Below are 18,540 nucleotides of genomic sequence, written 5' to 3' on the forward strand. Positions count from 1 at the left end.
TTCGAAGGCTAGCACTCGACTGATATGAATGTGACGGTGCTAGTGAACGGAACCAGTAGTCCCAATGAACGTATCGATATATAATCACTGCACTCGTACTCTGAAGTTTGCTTTGATGCAGGTGAAAAAGTTTATTGAAACAATTGTGGCAAAAAGGTAAAATGGTGTAGCGATAGGCATAAACGACGTTTCGGCCAGCTCGTGGCCTTGATCACGCTATTGCTGGAACAAATAATAGAAAAAGACAATAAATAACTATATACAATGCAATAAATGACTATCTACAAGATTATTTACATATATACAGATCTGGAAAACATGTCAAAACCAATGTAAAAGTCAACCCAAGTTGCCAATGCTTGTACACAGGGCGCATATAATATCAGGACGATAAATAGAGGCATAGGGAGGCAAGGAGATACATATATCGTGCGTAAGAGTAAGATAATAGGATAGTAGCATACCCCGGTGGGAGATTCCTTATGTATGGCTGTACTGCAGTGTTGCTGAGGGTGTCAGCCAAAAATAAAGGGGCCTGGAGAGAATGATGGAGAGCCAAATGAAAAAAGGATTACTATCAACTGACCATGGTACTGTCTTATAGTAAGGAGCACGAAGAAATATGCTACAACGTACTTCTAATTTGCCAATAATACCCGTATGATGAACCGTTGGTCGTCGTGTAGTGGAATACACATGTGGAAATAGCTGTAGGGACATACGGTAATACGTTATCTGTTGAGTCCTTAATAGGTAAATAGTGAGTGAGACAGATTACAGTATACTTGCCAGTATATTGTTCTTACTACAGCCAGCGTAGCAGGCCAGTCGTCGTGATACGAGACGTACGTGCAGATATGGCTAGAGAAATACATAGATATGGGAGTAAATTTGTCTGTTTAGTCCATATCAGGTGGAGTACCGCGGAGCCATGCTATACTTGCCAGTATGATAAACCTGTAATACACTGGATGTCCCCAATATGTGGAAAGGGTACATAGAAGTAACTGCGGAAATAGATATTGAGGGTAAGTGGGTTATAGGGGCGGCTCGTGGTATGAGATTATATAGTAGGTGTACTACCTGCCGGTATGTATGTCCAGTCCCGGTCCAACAATACGGGTCCCCAGTTTCAATTTGAATGGGAGATGTGGTGCTTACCAATTCAGCTGTAATATAGTAGGGGAGCTATTAGAATAGAGTACTCAGAGTCCCATATTACTTATCTGTAGGATGAAGGTAGAAATCTCACATCAGCGGTCCGTTGGTGGCGTTCGTGGTAGAGGAGGGGCCGGCGTTGGTAGCCAGGTGATAGGAGCAGACACAAACTGTGTCCTTGCTGAGGAATGGCTGCCATGTCTGGACAGGCAGCGCTATATAAGGCTATCGCCGGTCAGGTGACCGGATGCGGGCCGGGATGTCCACGTCTGCATAATACATGGAGGAGAAGGGGAAGGAGGTCCCGTGGAGCCGGAGCGTGTGCTGTTACCATGGTATTATGGAGGAGGAAGTCGGCGTCTGTGCGGCAGAGACCGCAATATGGCGCTCGCGCATGGGCAATAGGCTCGAGCGGCTGGGTAGGAACTCCAAGATGGCGCCCGCGCATGCGCAATGCATGCTGGGGGCTAAAGCGGTGCTGGGACAGTAAGATGGCGCCCGTGCATGCGCAATGCCGATTGTGGGCTAGAACGTCAGTGTCCAGATATCTGGAGCTGGCGTATGCAGAGGAGACCACCGGGGGATTTGGCCAGAGGAAAAGAGGGGTTGGGGAGGAAAAAAGAAGCAATCGGTGTGCTTCAAGGACCCATATAAGGCATTGATAATACTAGGTGTGCAAACTTACGATAACACTGCAGATACATGATATAAATACAGATGCATATACATATAAATGGTAGGAGTCCAAACTTGAAAAAAAAGAAAATAGGGAAAAAATAAAGAAAATAAAGAAAAGAAATAAAGAAAATGAAAAAAGAAAAAAGAAAAACATAAAGGCTATGGGGATGACCAATGAATGAGGCTAAAGTTTGATAAATAAATGATATAAAAATAAAAAACAGGGATAATTCTAAAACTAGGATAGGGGTAAAAAGTAAAATAAACTAGTAAAAATGGGCAGGACAAATAAATGTTGGTGAAGGAATCGGGGGGTATGAATCTTACCGTCTAGATAGTGCACACGGTAGAGGCTATTAGTAGGGTTGAGCGAAACGGGTCGTTCATTTTCAAAAGTCGCCGACTTTTGGCAAAGTCGGGTTTCATGAAACCCGATCCGACCCCTGTGCGGGGTCGGCCATGCGGTACGCGACTTTCGCGCCAAAGTCGCGTTTCAATGACGCGAAAAGCGCCATTTCTCAGCCAATGAAGGTAAACGCAGAGTGTGGGCAGCGTGATGACATAGGTCCTGGTCCCCACCATCTTAGAGAAGGGCATTGCAGTGATTGGCTTGCTGTCCGCGGCGTCACAGGGGCTATAAAGGGGCGTTCCCGCCGACCGCCATGTTACTGCTGCTGATCTGAGCTTAGGGAGAGGTTGCTGCCGCTTCGTCAGAAGCAGGGATAGCGTTAGGCAGGGTCCATTAACCACCAAACCGCTTGTGCTGTAGCGATTTCCACTGCCCAACACCACCTTCGGTGTGCAGGGATAGTGGAAGCTACATTTTTTTTTTTTCCTCAGCGCTGTAGCTCATTGGGCTGCCCTAGAAGGCTCCCTGATAGCTGCATTGCTGTGTGTACGCCGCTGTGCAAACCAACTGCTTTTTTCAAAGCACAAATCCTCTTGTTCCTTCCTTTCTGCACAGCTATCTTGTTTGTTTGTCCACACTTTTTATTTAATTTGTGCATCAGTCCACTCCTTATTGCTGCCTGCCATACCTGGCTGAGATTACTGCAGGGAGATAGTAATTGAAGGACAGTTCCTTTTTTTTTTTTGTGGGAGATTAAGATTGGCATTTCTGCTAGAGTGCCATCCCTGTCTGTGTCATCTCTCACTCAGTGGGCCATAGAAAGCCTATTTATTTTTTTGCTTGATTTGGGTTCTAAAATCTACCTGAAAAAATCACTACATCAATCAGTGGGAGAAAAATATTGGCCTCAGGGCTTGTGTGCCACTCCTGACTCCTGTGTGTGCCATCTCTCACTCAGTGGGCCATAGAAAGCCTATTTATTTTTTTGCTTGATTTGGGTTCCAAAATCTACCTGAAAAAATCACAACATCAATCAGTGGGAGAAAAATATTGGCCTCAGGGCTTGTGTGCCACTCCTGACTCCTGTGTGTGCCATCTCTCACTCAGTGGGCCATAGAAAGCCTATTTATTTTTTTGCTTGATTTGGGTTCCAAAATCTACCTGAAAAAATCACAACATCAATCAGTGGGAGAAAAATATTGGCCTCAGGGCTTGTGTGCCACTCCTGACTCCTGTGTGTGCCATCTCTCACTCAGTGGGCCATAGAAAGCCTATTTATTTTTTTGCTTGATTTGGGTTCTAAATTCTACCTGAAAAAATCAATAAATCAATCAGTGGGAGATTAATATTGGCCTTTGGGCTTGTGTGCCAGTCCTAAGCGTGCCATCTCTCTCTCTCAGATAGTGGGCCATAGAAAGCCTATTTATTATTTTTTTTATTGGGTTTATAAATTTTCCCTGGAGAAAAAAAAAAAAAGTGGGAGATTAATATTGGCCTCTGGGCTTGTGTGCCAGTCCTGAGCGTGCCATCTCTCTCACAAATAGTGGGCCATAGAAAGCCTATTTTTTTTTTGGGTTGATTTTGGTTCTAAATTCTACCTGAAAAAATCAATAAATCAATCAGTGGGAGATTAATATTGGCCTTTGGGCTTGTGTGCCAGTCCTAAGCGTGCCATCTCTCTCTCAGATAGTGGGCCATAGAAAGCCTATTTATTATTTTTTTATTGGGTTTATAAATTTTCCCTGGAAAAAAAAAAAAAAGTGGGAGATTAATATTGGCCTCTGGGCTTGTGTGCCAGTCCTGAGCGTGCCATCTCTCTCACAAATAGTGGGCCATAGAAAGCCTATTTATTTTTTGGGTTGATTTGGGTTCTAAATTCTACCTGAAAAAATCAATAAATCAATCAGTGGGAGATAAATATTGGCCTCTGGGCTTGTGTGCCACTCCTGACTCCTGTGTGCGTCATCTCTCACTCAGTGGGCCCTAGAAAGCCTATTTTTTGTTTTATTTGTTTTCTAAATTCTCCCTGAAAAAATCATTTTATTTTATTTGGTTTCTAAATTATTCCTGAAAAAATCATTTTTTTTGTATTTTTTTTTTCTAAAGTCTCCCTGAAAAAAAAAAAAAATCAAATCAGTGGGAGATTAATATTGCCCTTTCTGCTTGTGTGCCAGTCTTGACTCCTGGGTGTGCCATCTCTCTCTCTCCAATTGTGGGCCATAGAAAGCCTATTAATTTTTTTGCTTGATTTGGGTTCCAAAATCTACCTGAAAAAATCACTAAATCAATCAGTGGGAGATAAATATTGGCCTCTGGGCTTGTGTGCCACTCCTGACTCCTGTGTGCGTCCTCTCTCACTCAGTGGGCCCTACAAAGCCTAATTTTTTTTTATTTGTTTTCTAAATTCTCCCTGAAACAATCATTTTATTTTATTTTGTTTCTAAATTCTTCCTGAAAAATTCATTTTTTTGTATTTTTTTTTTCTAAAGTCTCCCTGAAAAAAAAAAAAAAAATCAAATCAGTGGGAGATTAATATTGCCCTTTCTGCTTGTGTGCCAGTCTTGACTCCTGGGTGTGCCATCTCTCTCTCTCTCCAATTGTGGGCCATAGAAAGCCTATTTATTTTTTTGCTTGATTTGGGTTCCAAAATCTACCTGAAAAAATCACTAAATCAATCAGTGGGAGATAAATATTGGCCTCTGGGCTTGTGTGCCACTCCTGACTCCTGTGTGCGTCATCTCTCACTCAGTGGGCCCTAGAAAGCCTATTTTTTGTTTTATTTGTTTTCTAAATTCTCCCTGAAAAAATCATTTTATTTTATTTGGTTTCTAAATTATTCCTGAAAAAATCATTTTTTTTGTATTTTTTTTTTCTAAAGTCTCCCTGAAAAGAAAAAAAAAAATCAAATCAGTGGGAGATTAATATTGCCCTTTCTGCTTGTGTGCCAGTCTTGACTCCTGGGTGTGCCATCTCTCTCTCTCTCTCCCATTGTGGGCCATAGAAAGCCTATTTATTTTTTTGCTTGATTTGGGTTCCAAAATCTACCTGAAAAAATCACTAAATCAATCAGTGGGAGATAAATATTGGCCTCTGGGCTTGTGTGCCACTCCTGACTCCTGTGTGCGTCCTCTCTCACTCAGTGGGCCATAGAAAGCCTATTTTTTTTTAATTTGTTTTCTAAATTCTCCCTGAAACAATCATTTCATTTTATTTGGTTTATAAATTCTTCCTTAAAAAATCATTTTTTTTTATTATTTTTTTTTCTTCTAAAGTCTCCCTGTTAAAAAAAAACAAACAAATCAGTGGGAGATTAATATTTACATTTGCGCTTCAGTGACAGTCCTGCGTGTGTGGCATCTCTCTCATTTGTTGCCACCAACAACAGAGTGTGTAACATTGTGCCTGATTTTCGTTGTGGTCTCACCCACCTGTAAAGGGGTAGCTAAATCATACTGAAGTTATAGCTCACCGTGTAAGTTGTGTGACAGCAACAAATACCGTTAGTTTGGTAACGTTTTTAAAACAATGAGGAAGTCTGGTGGAAGAGGTCGTGGCCGGGGGCGTTCATTGTCAGCTGGTAATGAGGGTAGTGGTAGTGGTGGAGCATCAGGTGGTCGTGGGAAAAAAAATATTGCACCTAAGTCTGGAGCTGTGGAGCCAGGTTCGTCGTCTGGCTACACAAGGCCTCGAACGCTCCCTTTTCTGGGAGTAGGAAAACCGCTTTTAAAGCCGGAGCAGCAAGAGCAAGTTTTGGCTTATCTTGCTGACTCAGCCTCTAGCTCTTTTGCCTCCTCTCGTGAAACTGGTAAAAGTAAAAGCAGCGCGTCGTTAGTGGATGTTCACGGTCAGGGACAAGTCGCTTCCTTGTCCTCTTCAGCAAAAACAACAACAGAGAAGAATGCAGCAGACGACACAACGGGTTACTCCATGGAGCTCTTTACACATACCGTCCCTGGCTTAGAAAGTGAAGCAGTTAACAGTCCATGCCCATTACAAGTTGAATCTGACATAGAGTGCACTGATGCACAGCCACAGCCAGACTACTATGCTGGTCCTTTGACTCAGACCACAACATTGCCCTCGCAGGGTGCTGATCAAGAATCAGACCCTGATGAGACTATGTTGCCCCATCACGAACGCTATACCACCGACCGACACGGTGACACAGACGAAGTTGCACACGAGCTACAAGAAGAGGTAATAGATGACCCAGTTCTTGACCCCGATTGGCAGCCATTGGGGGAACAGGGTGCAGGCGGCAGCAGTTCTGAAGCGGAGGAGGAGGGGCCGCAGCAGGCATCAACATCGCAACAGGTTCCATCTGCCGGGCCCGTATCTTGCCCAAAACGCGTGGCAAAGTCAAAACCTGTTGGAGGACAGCGTGGCCATCCGGTTAAAGCTCAGTCTGCAATGCCTGAAAAGGTATCCGATGCTAGAAAGAGTGCAGTCTGGCATTTTTTTAAACAACATCCAATTGATCAGCGCAAAGTCATCTGTCAAAAATGTTCAACTACCTTAAGCAGAGGGCAGAATCTCAAAAGTCTCAATACAAGTTGCATGCATAGACATTTAACCACCATGCATTTGCAAGCTTGGACTAACTACCAAACGTCCCTTAAGGTTGTAGCACCCTCGGCCAATGAAGCTAGTCATCAACGCAACATCCCTTCCGGCAGTGTAGGGCCACCATTTTCTGCACCACCTGCAGTATCTGTGCAGGTTTCTTTGCCAGGCCAAAGCAGTCAGGGTCAGGGAATCACCAGTTTCGTAGTAGGAAACACTGCATCTAGGGCACCGGCGGCAACAATACCATCTCCCACCGTCTCTCAGTCTGCCATGTCCACCGGCACCCCCGCTAGTTCCACGATCTCCAGCTCTCCAGTCCAGCTCACCCTACATGACACTATGGTTAGAAAAAGGAAGTACTTAGCCTCGCATCCACGTACACAGGGTTTGAACGCCCACATAGCTAGACTAATCTCGTTAGAGATGATGCCCTACCGGTTAGTTGAAAGTGAAGCTTTCAAAGCCCTGATGGACTACGCTGTACCACGCTACGAGCTACCCAGTCGACACTTTTTTTCCAGAAAAGCCATCCCAGCCCTCCACCAGCATGTTAAAGAGCGCATCGTCCATGCACTCAGGCAATCTGTGAGCACAAAGGTGCACCTGACAACAGATGCATGGACCAGTAGGCATGGCCAGGGACGTTACGTGTCCATCACGGCACACTGGGTAAATGTGGTGGATGCAGGGTCCACAGGGGACAGCAAGTTTGGGACAGTTCTGCCTAGCCCACGGTCTAGGAAACAGTTGGCTGTAGCCGTTCGCACCCCCTCCTCCTCCTCCTCGTCCTCCTGCAGAAGCGAGACCTCGTCCACAGACCGCAGTCGCACAACCACTCCATCCGCAGCTGCCACTGTTGCACACCAGGTCTCCCATTATGGGGCAGCTACTGGCAAACGTCAGCAGGCTGTATTGGCTATGAAGTGTTTGGGCGACAACAGACACACCGCGGAAGTTCTGTCCGAGTTCTTGCAGAAAGAAACGCAGTCGTGGCTGGGCACTGTAGATCTTGAGGCAGGCAAGGTAGTGAGTGATAACGGAAGGAATTTCATGGCTGCCATCTCCCTTTCCCAACTGAAACACATTCCTTGCCTGGCTCACACCTTAAACCTGGTGGTGCAGTGCTTCCTGAAAAGTTATCCGGGGTTATCCGACCTGCTCCTCAAAGTGCGTGGACTTTGCTCACATATCCGCCGTTCGCCCGTACACTCCAGCCGTATGCAGACCTATCAGCGTTCTTTGAACCTTTCCCAGCATCGCCTAATCATAGACGTTGCAACAAGGTGGAACTCAACACTGCACATGCTTCAGAGACTGTGTGAACAGAGGCGGGCTGTTATGTTTTTGTGGGAGGATACACATACACGGGCAGGCAGTAGGATGGCAGACATGGAGTTGTCAGGTGTGCAGTGGTCGAAGATTAAAGACATGTGTCAAGTCCTTCAGTGTTTTGAGGAATGCACACGGCTGGTTAGTGCAGACAACGCCATAATAAGCATGAGCATCCCCCTAATGCGTCTGCTGATGCAAAGTTTGACGCACATAAAGGATCAGGCGTCTGCAGCTGAGGAAGAGGAAAGCCTTGATGACAGTCAGCCATTGTCTGGCCAGGGCAGTGTACAGGACGAGGTAGCGGGCGAACAGGAGGAGGAGGACGAGGAGGATGATGGGGATGATTATATTTTTAATGAGGAAGCTTTTCCTGGGCCAGTGGAAATTGTTGGCGTGGCAAGGCCGGGTTCTGGTTTTTGGAGGGACACAAGTGACGTGGATTTGCCTGAAACTGCCCCTCAACCAAGCACAACCACAGATTTGAGAACTGGAACTTTGGGCCACATGGCGGATTATGCCTTACGTATCCTCAAAAGGGACACACGCATAACAAAAATGATGAACGATGACGATTACTGGTTGGCCTGCCTCCTTGATCCTCGCTATAAAGGCAAATTGCAAAATATAATGCCACATGAGAACTTGGAACTAATATTAGCAACCAAACAATCAACTCTTATTGACCGTTTGCTTCTGGCATTCCCTGCACACAGCGCCCGTGATCGTTCTAACACGAGCTGCAGGGGCCAGCAGACCAGAGGTGTTAGAGGGGCAGAAATCAGAAGTGGCGTTGGCCAGAGGGGTTTTCTGACCAGGTTGTGGAGTGATTTTGCTATGACCGCAGACAGGACAGGTACTGCAGCATCAATTCAAAGTGACAGGAGACAACATTTGTCCAGTATGGTTACTAACTATTTTTCATCCCTTATCGACGTTCTCCCTCAACCGTCATTCCCATTTGATTCCTGGGCATCAAAATTAGACACCTGGCCAGAATTGGCAGAATATGCATTGCAGGAGCTTGCTTGCCCGGCAGCTAGTGTCCTATCAGAAAGAGTATTCAGTGCTGCAGGTTCAATACTAACAGAAAAAAGGACTCGTCTGGCTACCCAAAATGTAGATGATCTAACCTTCATTAAAATGAACCACAACTGGATTTCGAAATCTTTTGCCCCACCTTGCCCGGGTGACACCTAGCTTTCCTATGTAAAGGTCTTGCCTGTGGACTATTCTGAACGACTTTTCCAATCTCGTAATTTGCAGCACCTGATTGTCCAGCATCCGACATGTTAACACCTCCCTAAATGGCCAAAGTCCCCACACGGGGCCGTGGTATCGCCACTTGGCGCCAGCACCCGTGAGAGTACTGTTTGTCTGAAGAGGTGGGTGTGCCCGTTTTGGTCGACGGCACTGCCACTAGGTCCCTCATAGTACAATAAAGTGTCTGGCGGTGGTGGTGCGCACCCAACGTCAGACACACCGTTGTAATATGAGGGGCCCTGGGCCTGTACCGCCGGCCACAAGACAGTCCCCCCCCCAGGTCAAACAGTGCTCTACCACTTGCAAAATTTTCTCTCACAGCTCCACCAATGTTTAGTCTATGCGCTGACATCCTTCAATGCCTGGCACTGTCAATACCATTGTATTGACATTTTTCTTATGTTAGGCCTTCGAAGCCTGTCTGCGGTCACTCCTTCCACTAGGCCTCCACTGACCTGTCTACTGCTGCCCGTGTTCCCCTGGAACCAATTGTAAATTGCCTACATCCCAATTTTTGTTACGTTAGGCCTTCGAAGCCTGTCTGCGGCCCGTTCTTTCCACTACTACTACACTGACCAGGCCACTGCTGCCCGTGTTCCCCTGGAACCAATTTTAAATTGCCTACAGCCAGCCCAATTTATTATGTTAGGGCTTCGAAGCCTGTCTGCGGTCCCTCCTTCCACTAGGCCTCCACTGACCTGTCTACTGCTGCCCGTGTACCCCTTGAACCAACATCAGAAAATATAAAAATAAGTATTTTGCTTATAAAAAAGAAAATGCTGGAGAGATATCAAATGCAGACATTTTAACATTAAAAACAAACACATACAACAAAAATCTGGTACAGTACTACAAAATGGCCACCAGCTACAATAACTTTCTCCTGCAAGTAGTTAACTGAAAGTTTTTTTCAATTTAAAACACAGATATGGCATCCACCGAGTGTTGTCCTGTCGCGTCTTCTTTATATAATTGTCAAGAAGATGCAAAACAATGAAAATAATAAAATCATTATTTACCAAAAAAATAGAGTAAGTCAAAACCACATTGCAAATAAACATTCATTACAAATAAAGAAGCAGGGCGCGTCCGAGGGTGAGTATATACCTAATAAGAATATAATCACCCTCGGACGCGCCCTGCTTCTTTCCGACAGCCTTCCTTCCTAAGAATCAGCCCTTCCGTGGTGTAGAGAGAGGGTGTGTTACACTCCAAGGCCCAGGTTGCCTTTCCTGAGCTTCGATCTTCATGCTCTCGTTTAGTAGTTGTCGTAAAGTAGGCTGCATTAGGCCTACAAATTGGGTATGGGGTGGAGAGAGATGGTGTGTTACACTCCAAGGTGTTCCCCAGGTTTCCTTGCCATTGCTTCGGTCTTCAGACTCTCGTTTAGTAGTTGTACAAAACTACACTGCATTAGGCCTACAAAATGGGTATCGGGTGGAGAGAGATGGTGTGTTACACTCCAAGGTGTTCCCCAGGTTTCCTTGCCATTGCTTCGGTCTTCAGACTCTCATTTAGTAGTTGTACAAAACTACAGTGCATTAGGCCTACAAAATGGGTATCGGGTGGAGAGAGATGGTGTGTTACACTCCAAGGTGTTCCCCAGGTTTCCTTGCCATTGCTTCGGTCTTCCGACTCTCGTTTAGTAGTTGTAGAAAACTACACTGCATTAGGCCTACAAAATGGGTATCGGGTGGAGAGAGATGGTGTGTTACACTCCAAGGTGTTCCCCAGGTTTCCTTGCCATTGCTTCGGTCTTCCGACTCTCGTTTAGTAGTTGTACAAAACTACAGTGCATTAGGCCTACAAAATGGGTATCGGGTGGAGAGAGATGGTGTGTTACACTCCAAGGTGTTCCCCAGGTTTCCTTGCCATTGCTTCGGTCTTCAGACTCTCGTTTAGTAGTTGTACAAAACTACACTGCATTAGGCCTACAAAATGGGTATCGGGTGGAGAGAGATGGTGTGTTACACTCCAAGGTGTTCCCCAGGTTTCCTTGCCATTGCTTCGGTCTTCCGACTCTCGTTCAGTAGTTGTAGAAAACTACACTGCATTAGGCCTACAAAATGGGTATCGGGTGGAGAGAGATGGTGTGTTACACTCCAAGGTGTTCCCCAGGTTTCCTTGCCATTGCTTCGGTCTTCCGACTCTCGTTCAGTAGTTGTAGAAAACTACACTGCATTAGGCCTACAAAATGGGTATCGGGTGGAGAGAGATGGTGTGTTACACTCCAAGGTGTTCCCCAGGTTTCCTTGCCATTGCTTCGGTCTTCCGACTCTCGTTCAGTAGTTGTAGAAAACTACACTGCATTAGGCCTACAAAATGGGTATCGGGTGGAGAGAGATGGTGTGTTACACTCCAAGGTGTTCCCCAGGTTTCCTTGCCATTGCTTCGGTCTTCAGACTCTCGTTTAGTAGTTGTACAAAACTATACTGCATTAGGCCTACAAAATGGGTATCGGGTGGAGAGAGATGGTGTGTTACACTCCAAGGTGTTCCCCAGGTTTCCTTGCCATTGCTTCGGTCTTCCGACTCTCGTTCAGTACTTGTAGAAAACTACACTGCATTAGGCCTACAAAATGGGTATCGGGTGGAGAGAGATGGTGTGTTACACTCCAAGGTGTTCCCCAGGTTTCCTTGCCATTGCTTCGGTCTTCCGACTCTCGTTTAGTAGTTGTAGAAAACTACACTGCATTAGGCCTACAAAATGGGTATGGGGTGGAGAGAGATGGTGTGTTCCACTCCAAGGTGTTCTCCAGGTTGCCTTTCCTGAGCTTCTATCTTCAGGCTCTCGTTAAATTGTGGTTAAATGGAACAACTGCATTTGGCGTACTAGTTGGTTTGGGGCCTACTAACAGTGTCTGCCGCTCCTTGCTGTTCTCCTGGTTTCCTGTCCTGAAATTCCGTTTTCAGGCGCTCGTTAAGTAGTTGTTAATGTTAGACTGCATTTGGCCTACTAGTTGGGTTGGGGCCTACTATCGGTGTCTGCCACTCCTTGCTGTTCTCCTCCACTGAACAAAGCTGTGCCGCCTGTTTACTACGGTTGCCAATTTTGAACTGCATTTCGACTACTTACTGATTTGGGCCTACTCTCTGTGTCAGCCTCTCATTCCAGTTGTCCTCCACTGCAATGCCCCCTGGTTATTCCTGTGTTACCAATTTTGAACTGCATTTAGCCAACTTTATTCTTTGGGCCTATATCTGTGTTTCCTCCTCATCCTGCCCATTGCCCAGCCAGTGATAGATGAGTCTGCTGGTACATTGACCCATAACGCAACATTCCCCGTGCACGCTACACAACAACATTGTGACCCTGCTGAAAGTCAGGTTGCTCTTCCCGCATACCATACCACCTTACACGGGGACAAAGAGGAAGGTGCAGATGAAAGTGCAGGTTCCTTCATCAGGTGGGGGGAGGAATACTAGTTGGCGACGTCACTGGCACAGGGCCTCTCATAGTACGCAAAAGTGTTGCTGCCGGTGGGAGGCGCCCCCGCCGTGCAAACACACCGCTGTACTTTGAGGGGCCCTGTGCCAGTGCCAATGCCAACGAGTGGGCCCCCCCTGCTTGCTCAGGTTCACAGCACTTGCAAAGTTGAAATACTTACCTCTCCCTGCTCCACTGCCGTGACGTGGTCCAGATTTCCTGGGCCCACTAATTACTTGAACCAGCCCTACCCACCACAACTTTAGCCAAATGACCCCCAATTTCAAATGCCTTCCAATTATTATAAGGTAAATTACGCTTGACAAGCTTCATTAAGAAGAATGGATGGTTTTGACATTAAAATGGGCACTCTAGGTGTTTTCCTGGCCCCCACTCACTGCCGACTATGCTGCCCCATTGACTTGCATTGGGTTTCGTGTTTCGGTCGATCCCGACTTTACGTCATAATCGGCCGATTTCACTCGACCCGACTTTTGAGATAGTCGGGTTTCGCGAAACCCGGCTCGACTCTAAAAAGGTCAAGGTCACTCAACTCTAGCTATTAGTGCAGTGGGTCAGTTCATCTAGGAAAAAACAAGGTATACTCATGTTAGCCAATCAATTTCACGATTTAATCCCCTTGGGTGGAGGGTGTCCAGAGTGTAGATCCAATATGTCTCCCTCTGTTTTAAAAGTTGGATGTGATTGCCTCCCCTTCTCGGGCGTGGTACTCTCTTGACTATTTGGAACCTAAGCTGGGCAATATTATGTCTCGCCTCCTTGAAATGCGCTGCCAGGGGTAGCCATAATTTCTCGCGTCGGATCGTAGATTTGTGGCTGGATATGCGATCCCTTATTGCCTGCGTGGTCTCCCCCACGTACAATAACCCACAAGGGCACTTAATAATGTAGACTACAAAGCTTGTAGCACAGGTGTAAAACTCTCTAATGGGATATGATTTCCCGGTTCGTGGGTGGACTACTTCATTCCCTTTGATAATGTTCGAGCAACACATGCAACTCAAGCAGGGAAAGGTGCCCGTTCTTTTTTGGTCAGTGAGGGTCCTAGTGAGCGATGATTTATGTGACCCTAAGTCGGCTCTTACCACCCTATCTCGTATATTTTTGGCTCGTCTAGTGCACATTAGTGGGGGATCTTTGAAGATAGGTATGTTGGGATAGGCCTTGTTGAGGAGGGGCCAATGTCCCCGGATGAGATTATGTATTTTGTGCATAGTGGGGTGGTGATTATGTACAAAAGGGAGCCTCGGGTTTTTTTGTGTACTGACTGTCCCGTCGTTAAGATCACTAATAGCTCGAGAGGATTCTATCTCAAGGAGATTAGTTGGATAGTTGCGGGCTTCAAATTTTTGTGCCATCTCCTGTATTCTGGTCTCCCTGGTTGGGGGGTCGGAGACAATTCTAGTAACCCTTTTAAATTGTGATCTGGGAAGGCTGTTTTTGATGGATTTGGGATGACAGCTGTTGTATAACAACAGGCTGTTGCAATCAGTCAGTTTCGTATAGATATCTGTGGTGAGATGGCCATTGATATCTTTGAGTACTCTAGTGTCCAGAAATGTGACCTCATTGTCGTGGTGTACCAGTGTAAAGGACAGCTCTGATCTAACTGCGTTAATGTTAGCGTGAAACTTTAGAAGGCTAGTTAGGTCCCCTTGCCATATACAAAAGATATCTATACCAGGTACGTGCGTGAAGTTGGAAGATAGGGTCTGCGTACACGTGTTCTTTCTCGAAGCGATCCATATGTAGATTGGCATAGGCTGGGGCCACATTTGACCCCATGGCGGTACCACATGTCTGTACGAAAAAATCATCTCCGAATAGGAAGTAATTTTCTCTGAGTACTAGATTTAATAGATCCAAGCATAGTTCCTGGATGCCCCTGTCTATGTTGGCCTCATTTAGTGTTAAGGATACCGCCTCAATACCCTTATCATGAGTAATTGATGTGTACAAGCTGTTTACATCGAATGTACATAGGATACTGTTATGTGGAATGATGTCAATATTACGGATTTTCTTAAGGAAATCTCCGGTGTCCAATATGAATGATTTAGTAAGTTTGGTATGTGGCGTGAGGAGTTTCTCTAGGAACATGGATAATGGGTTCAATATTGAGATCGGTTGAGGCCACTATAGGGCGGCCAGGGGGGTTTTGAAGGTTTTTATGGATCTTAGGTAGAATGTAAATTACAGGGGTCACCGGGTGATTATTGGTGAGGCATGTTTTTGTTTTGTTGTCGATGGTATTCAATTGTAGGTGTTTATCGAGTACCCTCCTAATCTTTTGTTGTATAGAGTAAGTTGGGTCGGTCTGTAACATTTTATATGTTGACGTGTCCGAGAGTTGTCTCCTTACTTCGGTCATATAGAAACTCCTATCCATGACAACGATCGCTCCCCCCTTGTCCGCTGGTTTTATGACGATATTTTTGTTCTCACTAAGTGAGTCCAGAGCCTGTTTCTCGAGAGGGTCAAGGTTATGGCGGACAGGGAGGAAGCCTAATCGCTGGTCATGGAGAGTCCTTTTAACGTCCCTGTCAAGTAAATTGACAAAGGTCTCTACAGCGTGACTTGATTTAGGTGGAATGAAGGTGCTGCGATTACGTAGACCTAATTGATCAATTGTGAGGATTGATCTCTCAGTTTGGGCTGGTGTAGAAACTGGTCTAAAGGAATTAGTGGACTCCTCAAAATATACTTTGAGTCTAATATTCCTGCAGAATTGCTGTAGATCCCTCTCTAATTGGAAGGAATCCCATTTGGGGGTTGGGCAGAATGATAGACCCATATTCAGAACTTTCAATTCTAAAGGAGAAAGAGTGTAGTTAGAAATATTGATTACAGAGTTTGGACCCCTACCTGAGATCTGAGTGTCATGTGACGATCCACGTCCTTTCTTCCTGGACCTGCGGGTTGGCGTGCGTTTTGGCCTAAAAAACGAAGTCCCGATGTGTGAGCCCCACCAGTCTCGCTGCCGGATCCTGCAGAGGAGCCCCCGGCAGGTGAGGAGCCCCCTGAGTGGTAATTCCCGCCTGGGGTGCGGCGATATCTGGGCCTTGGACGTTTGGGGAAGGAGTCCTCCCATTTGTACACGTTGTTGGTTAGGTAATCTTCAATGTCTCTTTGAAATTTTGTGCGTTTTCTCTCTTCCAAAGTCTTTTGATGTATGGTTAGAATAGAGTCCACTTTACCTTTCAATGTAGTGAATTCGGTGCTGCTCAAGGTGGAGGTTAACTGTGTCTCGATGCTCTCTATTTTTTCTTCAGTAGTTTTAATGGCCTCTTGGAGGTACTCGATAGTAAGCAGTATGATATCGAATGAGCATTTGTTTAAGATTTTTTGAAAAGTTGCGCAATACTTTTCATTCTCTGAAAATAAGGTTGGGCGAAGATTGCAGTGTAGTCCCCTGGGTATTTTTCCTTGACGATGATACTCTCCCAAGGTGGCACAATGCAGATCGTAGCCGATGAGTCTCTTTCTCTCTTTTTCCCAATCCCTCGATTTGGCGTCGTTGCTGGGTAAATGTAAAAAGTCTGTCTTTGTTTTTATTTTGCACAGGATAGTAGAGCCCGTTGCATCATCGTAGACATAGGTTTCAGTAGACATGGATTCCGTCGGTGCATAGAACCAAAAATAGTCAATGCGGAGTATTCGAAGGCTAGCACTCGACTGATATGAATGTGACGGTGCTAGTGAACGGAACCAGTAGTCCCGATGAACGTATCGATATATAATCACTGCACTCATACTCCGAAGTTTGCTTTGATGCAGGTGAAAAAGTTTATTGAAACAATTGTGGCAAAAAGGTAAAATGGTGTAGCGATAGGCATAAACGACGTTTCGGCCAGCTCGTGGCTTGATCACGCTATTGCTGGAACAAATAATAGAAAAAGACAATAAATAACTATATACAATGCAATAAATGACTATCTACAAGATTATTTACATATATACAGATCTGGAAAACATGTCAAAACCAATGTAAAAGTCAACCCAAGTTGCCAATGCTTGTACACAGGGCGCATATAATATCAGGACGATAAATAGAGGCATAGGGAGGCAAGGAGATACATATATCGTGCGTAAGAGTAAGATAATAGGATAGTAGCATACCCCGGTGGGAGATTCCTTATGTATGGCTGTACTGCAGTGTTGCTGAGGGTGTCAGCCAAAAATAAAGGGGCCTGGAGAGAATGATGGAGAGCCAAATGAAAAAAGGATTACTATCAACTGACCATGGTACTGTCTTATAGTAAGGAGCACGAAGAAATATGCTACAACGTACTTCTAATTTGCCAATAATACCCGTATGATGAACCGTTGGTCGTCGTGTAGTGGAATACACATGTGGAAATAGCTGTAGGGACATACGGTAATACGTTATCTGTTGAGTCCTTAATAGGTAAATAGTGAGTGAGACAGATTACAGTATACTTGCCAGTATATTGTTCTTACTACAGCCAGCGTAGCAGGCCAGTCGTCGTGATACGAGACGTACGTGCAGATATGGCTAGAGAAATACATAGATATGGGAGTAAATTTGTCTGTTTAGTCCATATCAGGTGGAGTACCGCGGAGCCATGCTATACTTGCCAGTATGATAAACCTGTAATACACTGGATGTCCCCAATATGTGGAAAGGGTACATAGAAGTAACTGCGGAAATAGATATTGAGGGTAAGTGGGTTATAGGGGCGGCTCGTGGTATGAGATTATATAGTAGGTGTACAACCTGCCGGTATGTATGTCCAGTCCCGGTCCAACAATACGGGTCCCCAGATTCAATTTGAATGGGAGATGTGGTGCTTACCAATTCAGCTGTAATATAGCAGGATGGAGCAGCACATGACAGAATGGGGGCGCAGGATGGAGCAGCACATTACAGGATGGGGACGCAGGATGGAGCAGCACATGACAGGATGGGGACGCAGGATGGAGCAGCACATGACAGGATGGAGACCATATACCAATATAAATGCTCGCCACCCGGGAGTAGAACGGGTTCAATAGCTAGTATATATATATATATATATATATGTATATATATATATATATATATATATATATATATACATGAAACTATAACTTCAAAATTCTGTTATGTGTTAATAAAGTTCCCTTTTCTAATATTATACTGTAGCCGAACATCAGAGATGTTTAGGTAGTGTACCTAAAGAGAAGATTCATTTGTCTTTCAAATATGCGGGATATGTTGGTGGTTATGACCTCATTTTTCTACAACTCTAATGTGCTGTGAATGTGACGTCATCAATGGCAGTAGAAACAAACAGACAACCGAAGGGTCACATTGTTAGAATATCTTTGAATCCTATACTCTTTGTGTTTGCTGAACAGCTCTGCTTATGTACATTTCTGCTTCATTGCCCATCTGTTATGCAGCTACCGTTCACCATTTCCAGTAAGCACATAACAAGTCTTACAGCCATGAGTCATTTGTATTCACTATGAAGAGTCTTCTCAGCTTATTTTATTAAGGAGTAAGAACCTATGTCATGCATATTTGGAGAAACATCTGAGATAGACGGACAAATGCATCACTGTGGATTGTTAATGTGTTAAACTTCAGGAAAACAAAGCAGTATTATAAGATAATGCTCAGATTTTAGATGATGGATGAAGAAAATCAATTTCAAATCTCTATCTCTCTCTCTACTATAAAAACTATTAAAGGGAACCTGTCACCCCCAAAATCGCGGATGAGGTAAGCTCACCGACATCAGGGG

At 45.1% G+C, this 18,540-nt stretch overlaps 1 protein-coding gene across 1 annotated transcript; it reads right to left on the reverse strand.

The window, feature by feature from the left end:
* Positions 1-228: 228 nt before the first annotated feature.
* LOC138642901 (uncharacterized) lies at positions 229-17,301 on the reverse strand. Its single transcript, XM_069731499.1, has 5 exons — positions 17,235-17,301; positions 17,082-17,153; positions 16,910-16,980; positions 15,656-16,667; positions 229-1,169 (listed from the first exon to the last, which is right to left on the reverse strand). Exons 4-5 carry the CDS (start codon positions 16,541-16,543, stop codon positions 1,158-1,160), a joined length of 900 nt encoding a protein of 299 aa, XP_069587600.1. The 5' UTR covers positions 16,544-16,667; positions 16,910-16,980; positions 17,082-17,153; positions 17,235-17,301; the 3' UTR covers positions 229-1,157.
* Between the last annotated feature and the right edge of the window lie 1,239 nt (positions 17,302-18,540).

Source organism: Ranitomeya imitator, chromosome 6 (assembly GCF_032444005.1).
Source record: "Ranitomeya imitator isolate aRanImi1 chromosome 6, aRanImi1.pri, whole genome shotgun sequence".
In the NCBI taxonomy this organism is placed as follows: Eukaryota; Metazoa; Chordata; class Amphibia; order Anura; family Dendrobatidae; genus Ranitomeya; species Ranitomeya imitator.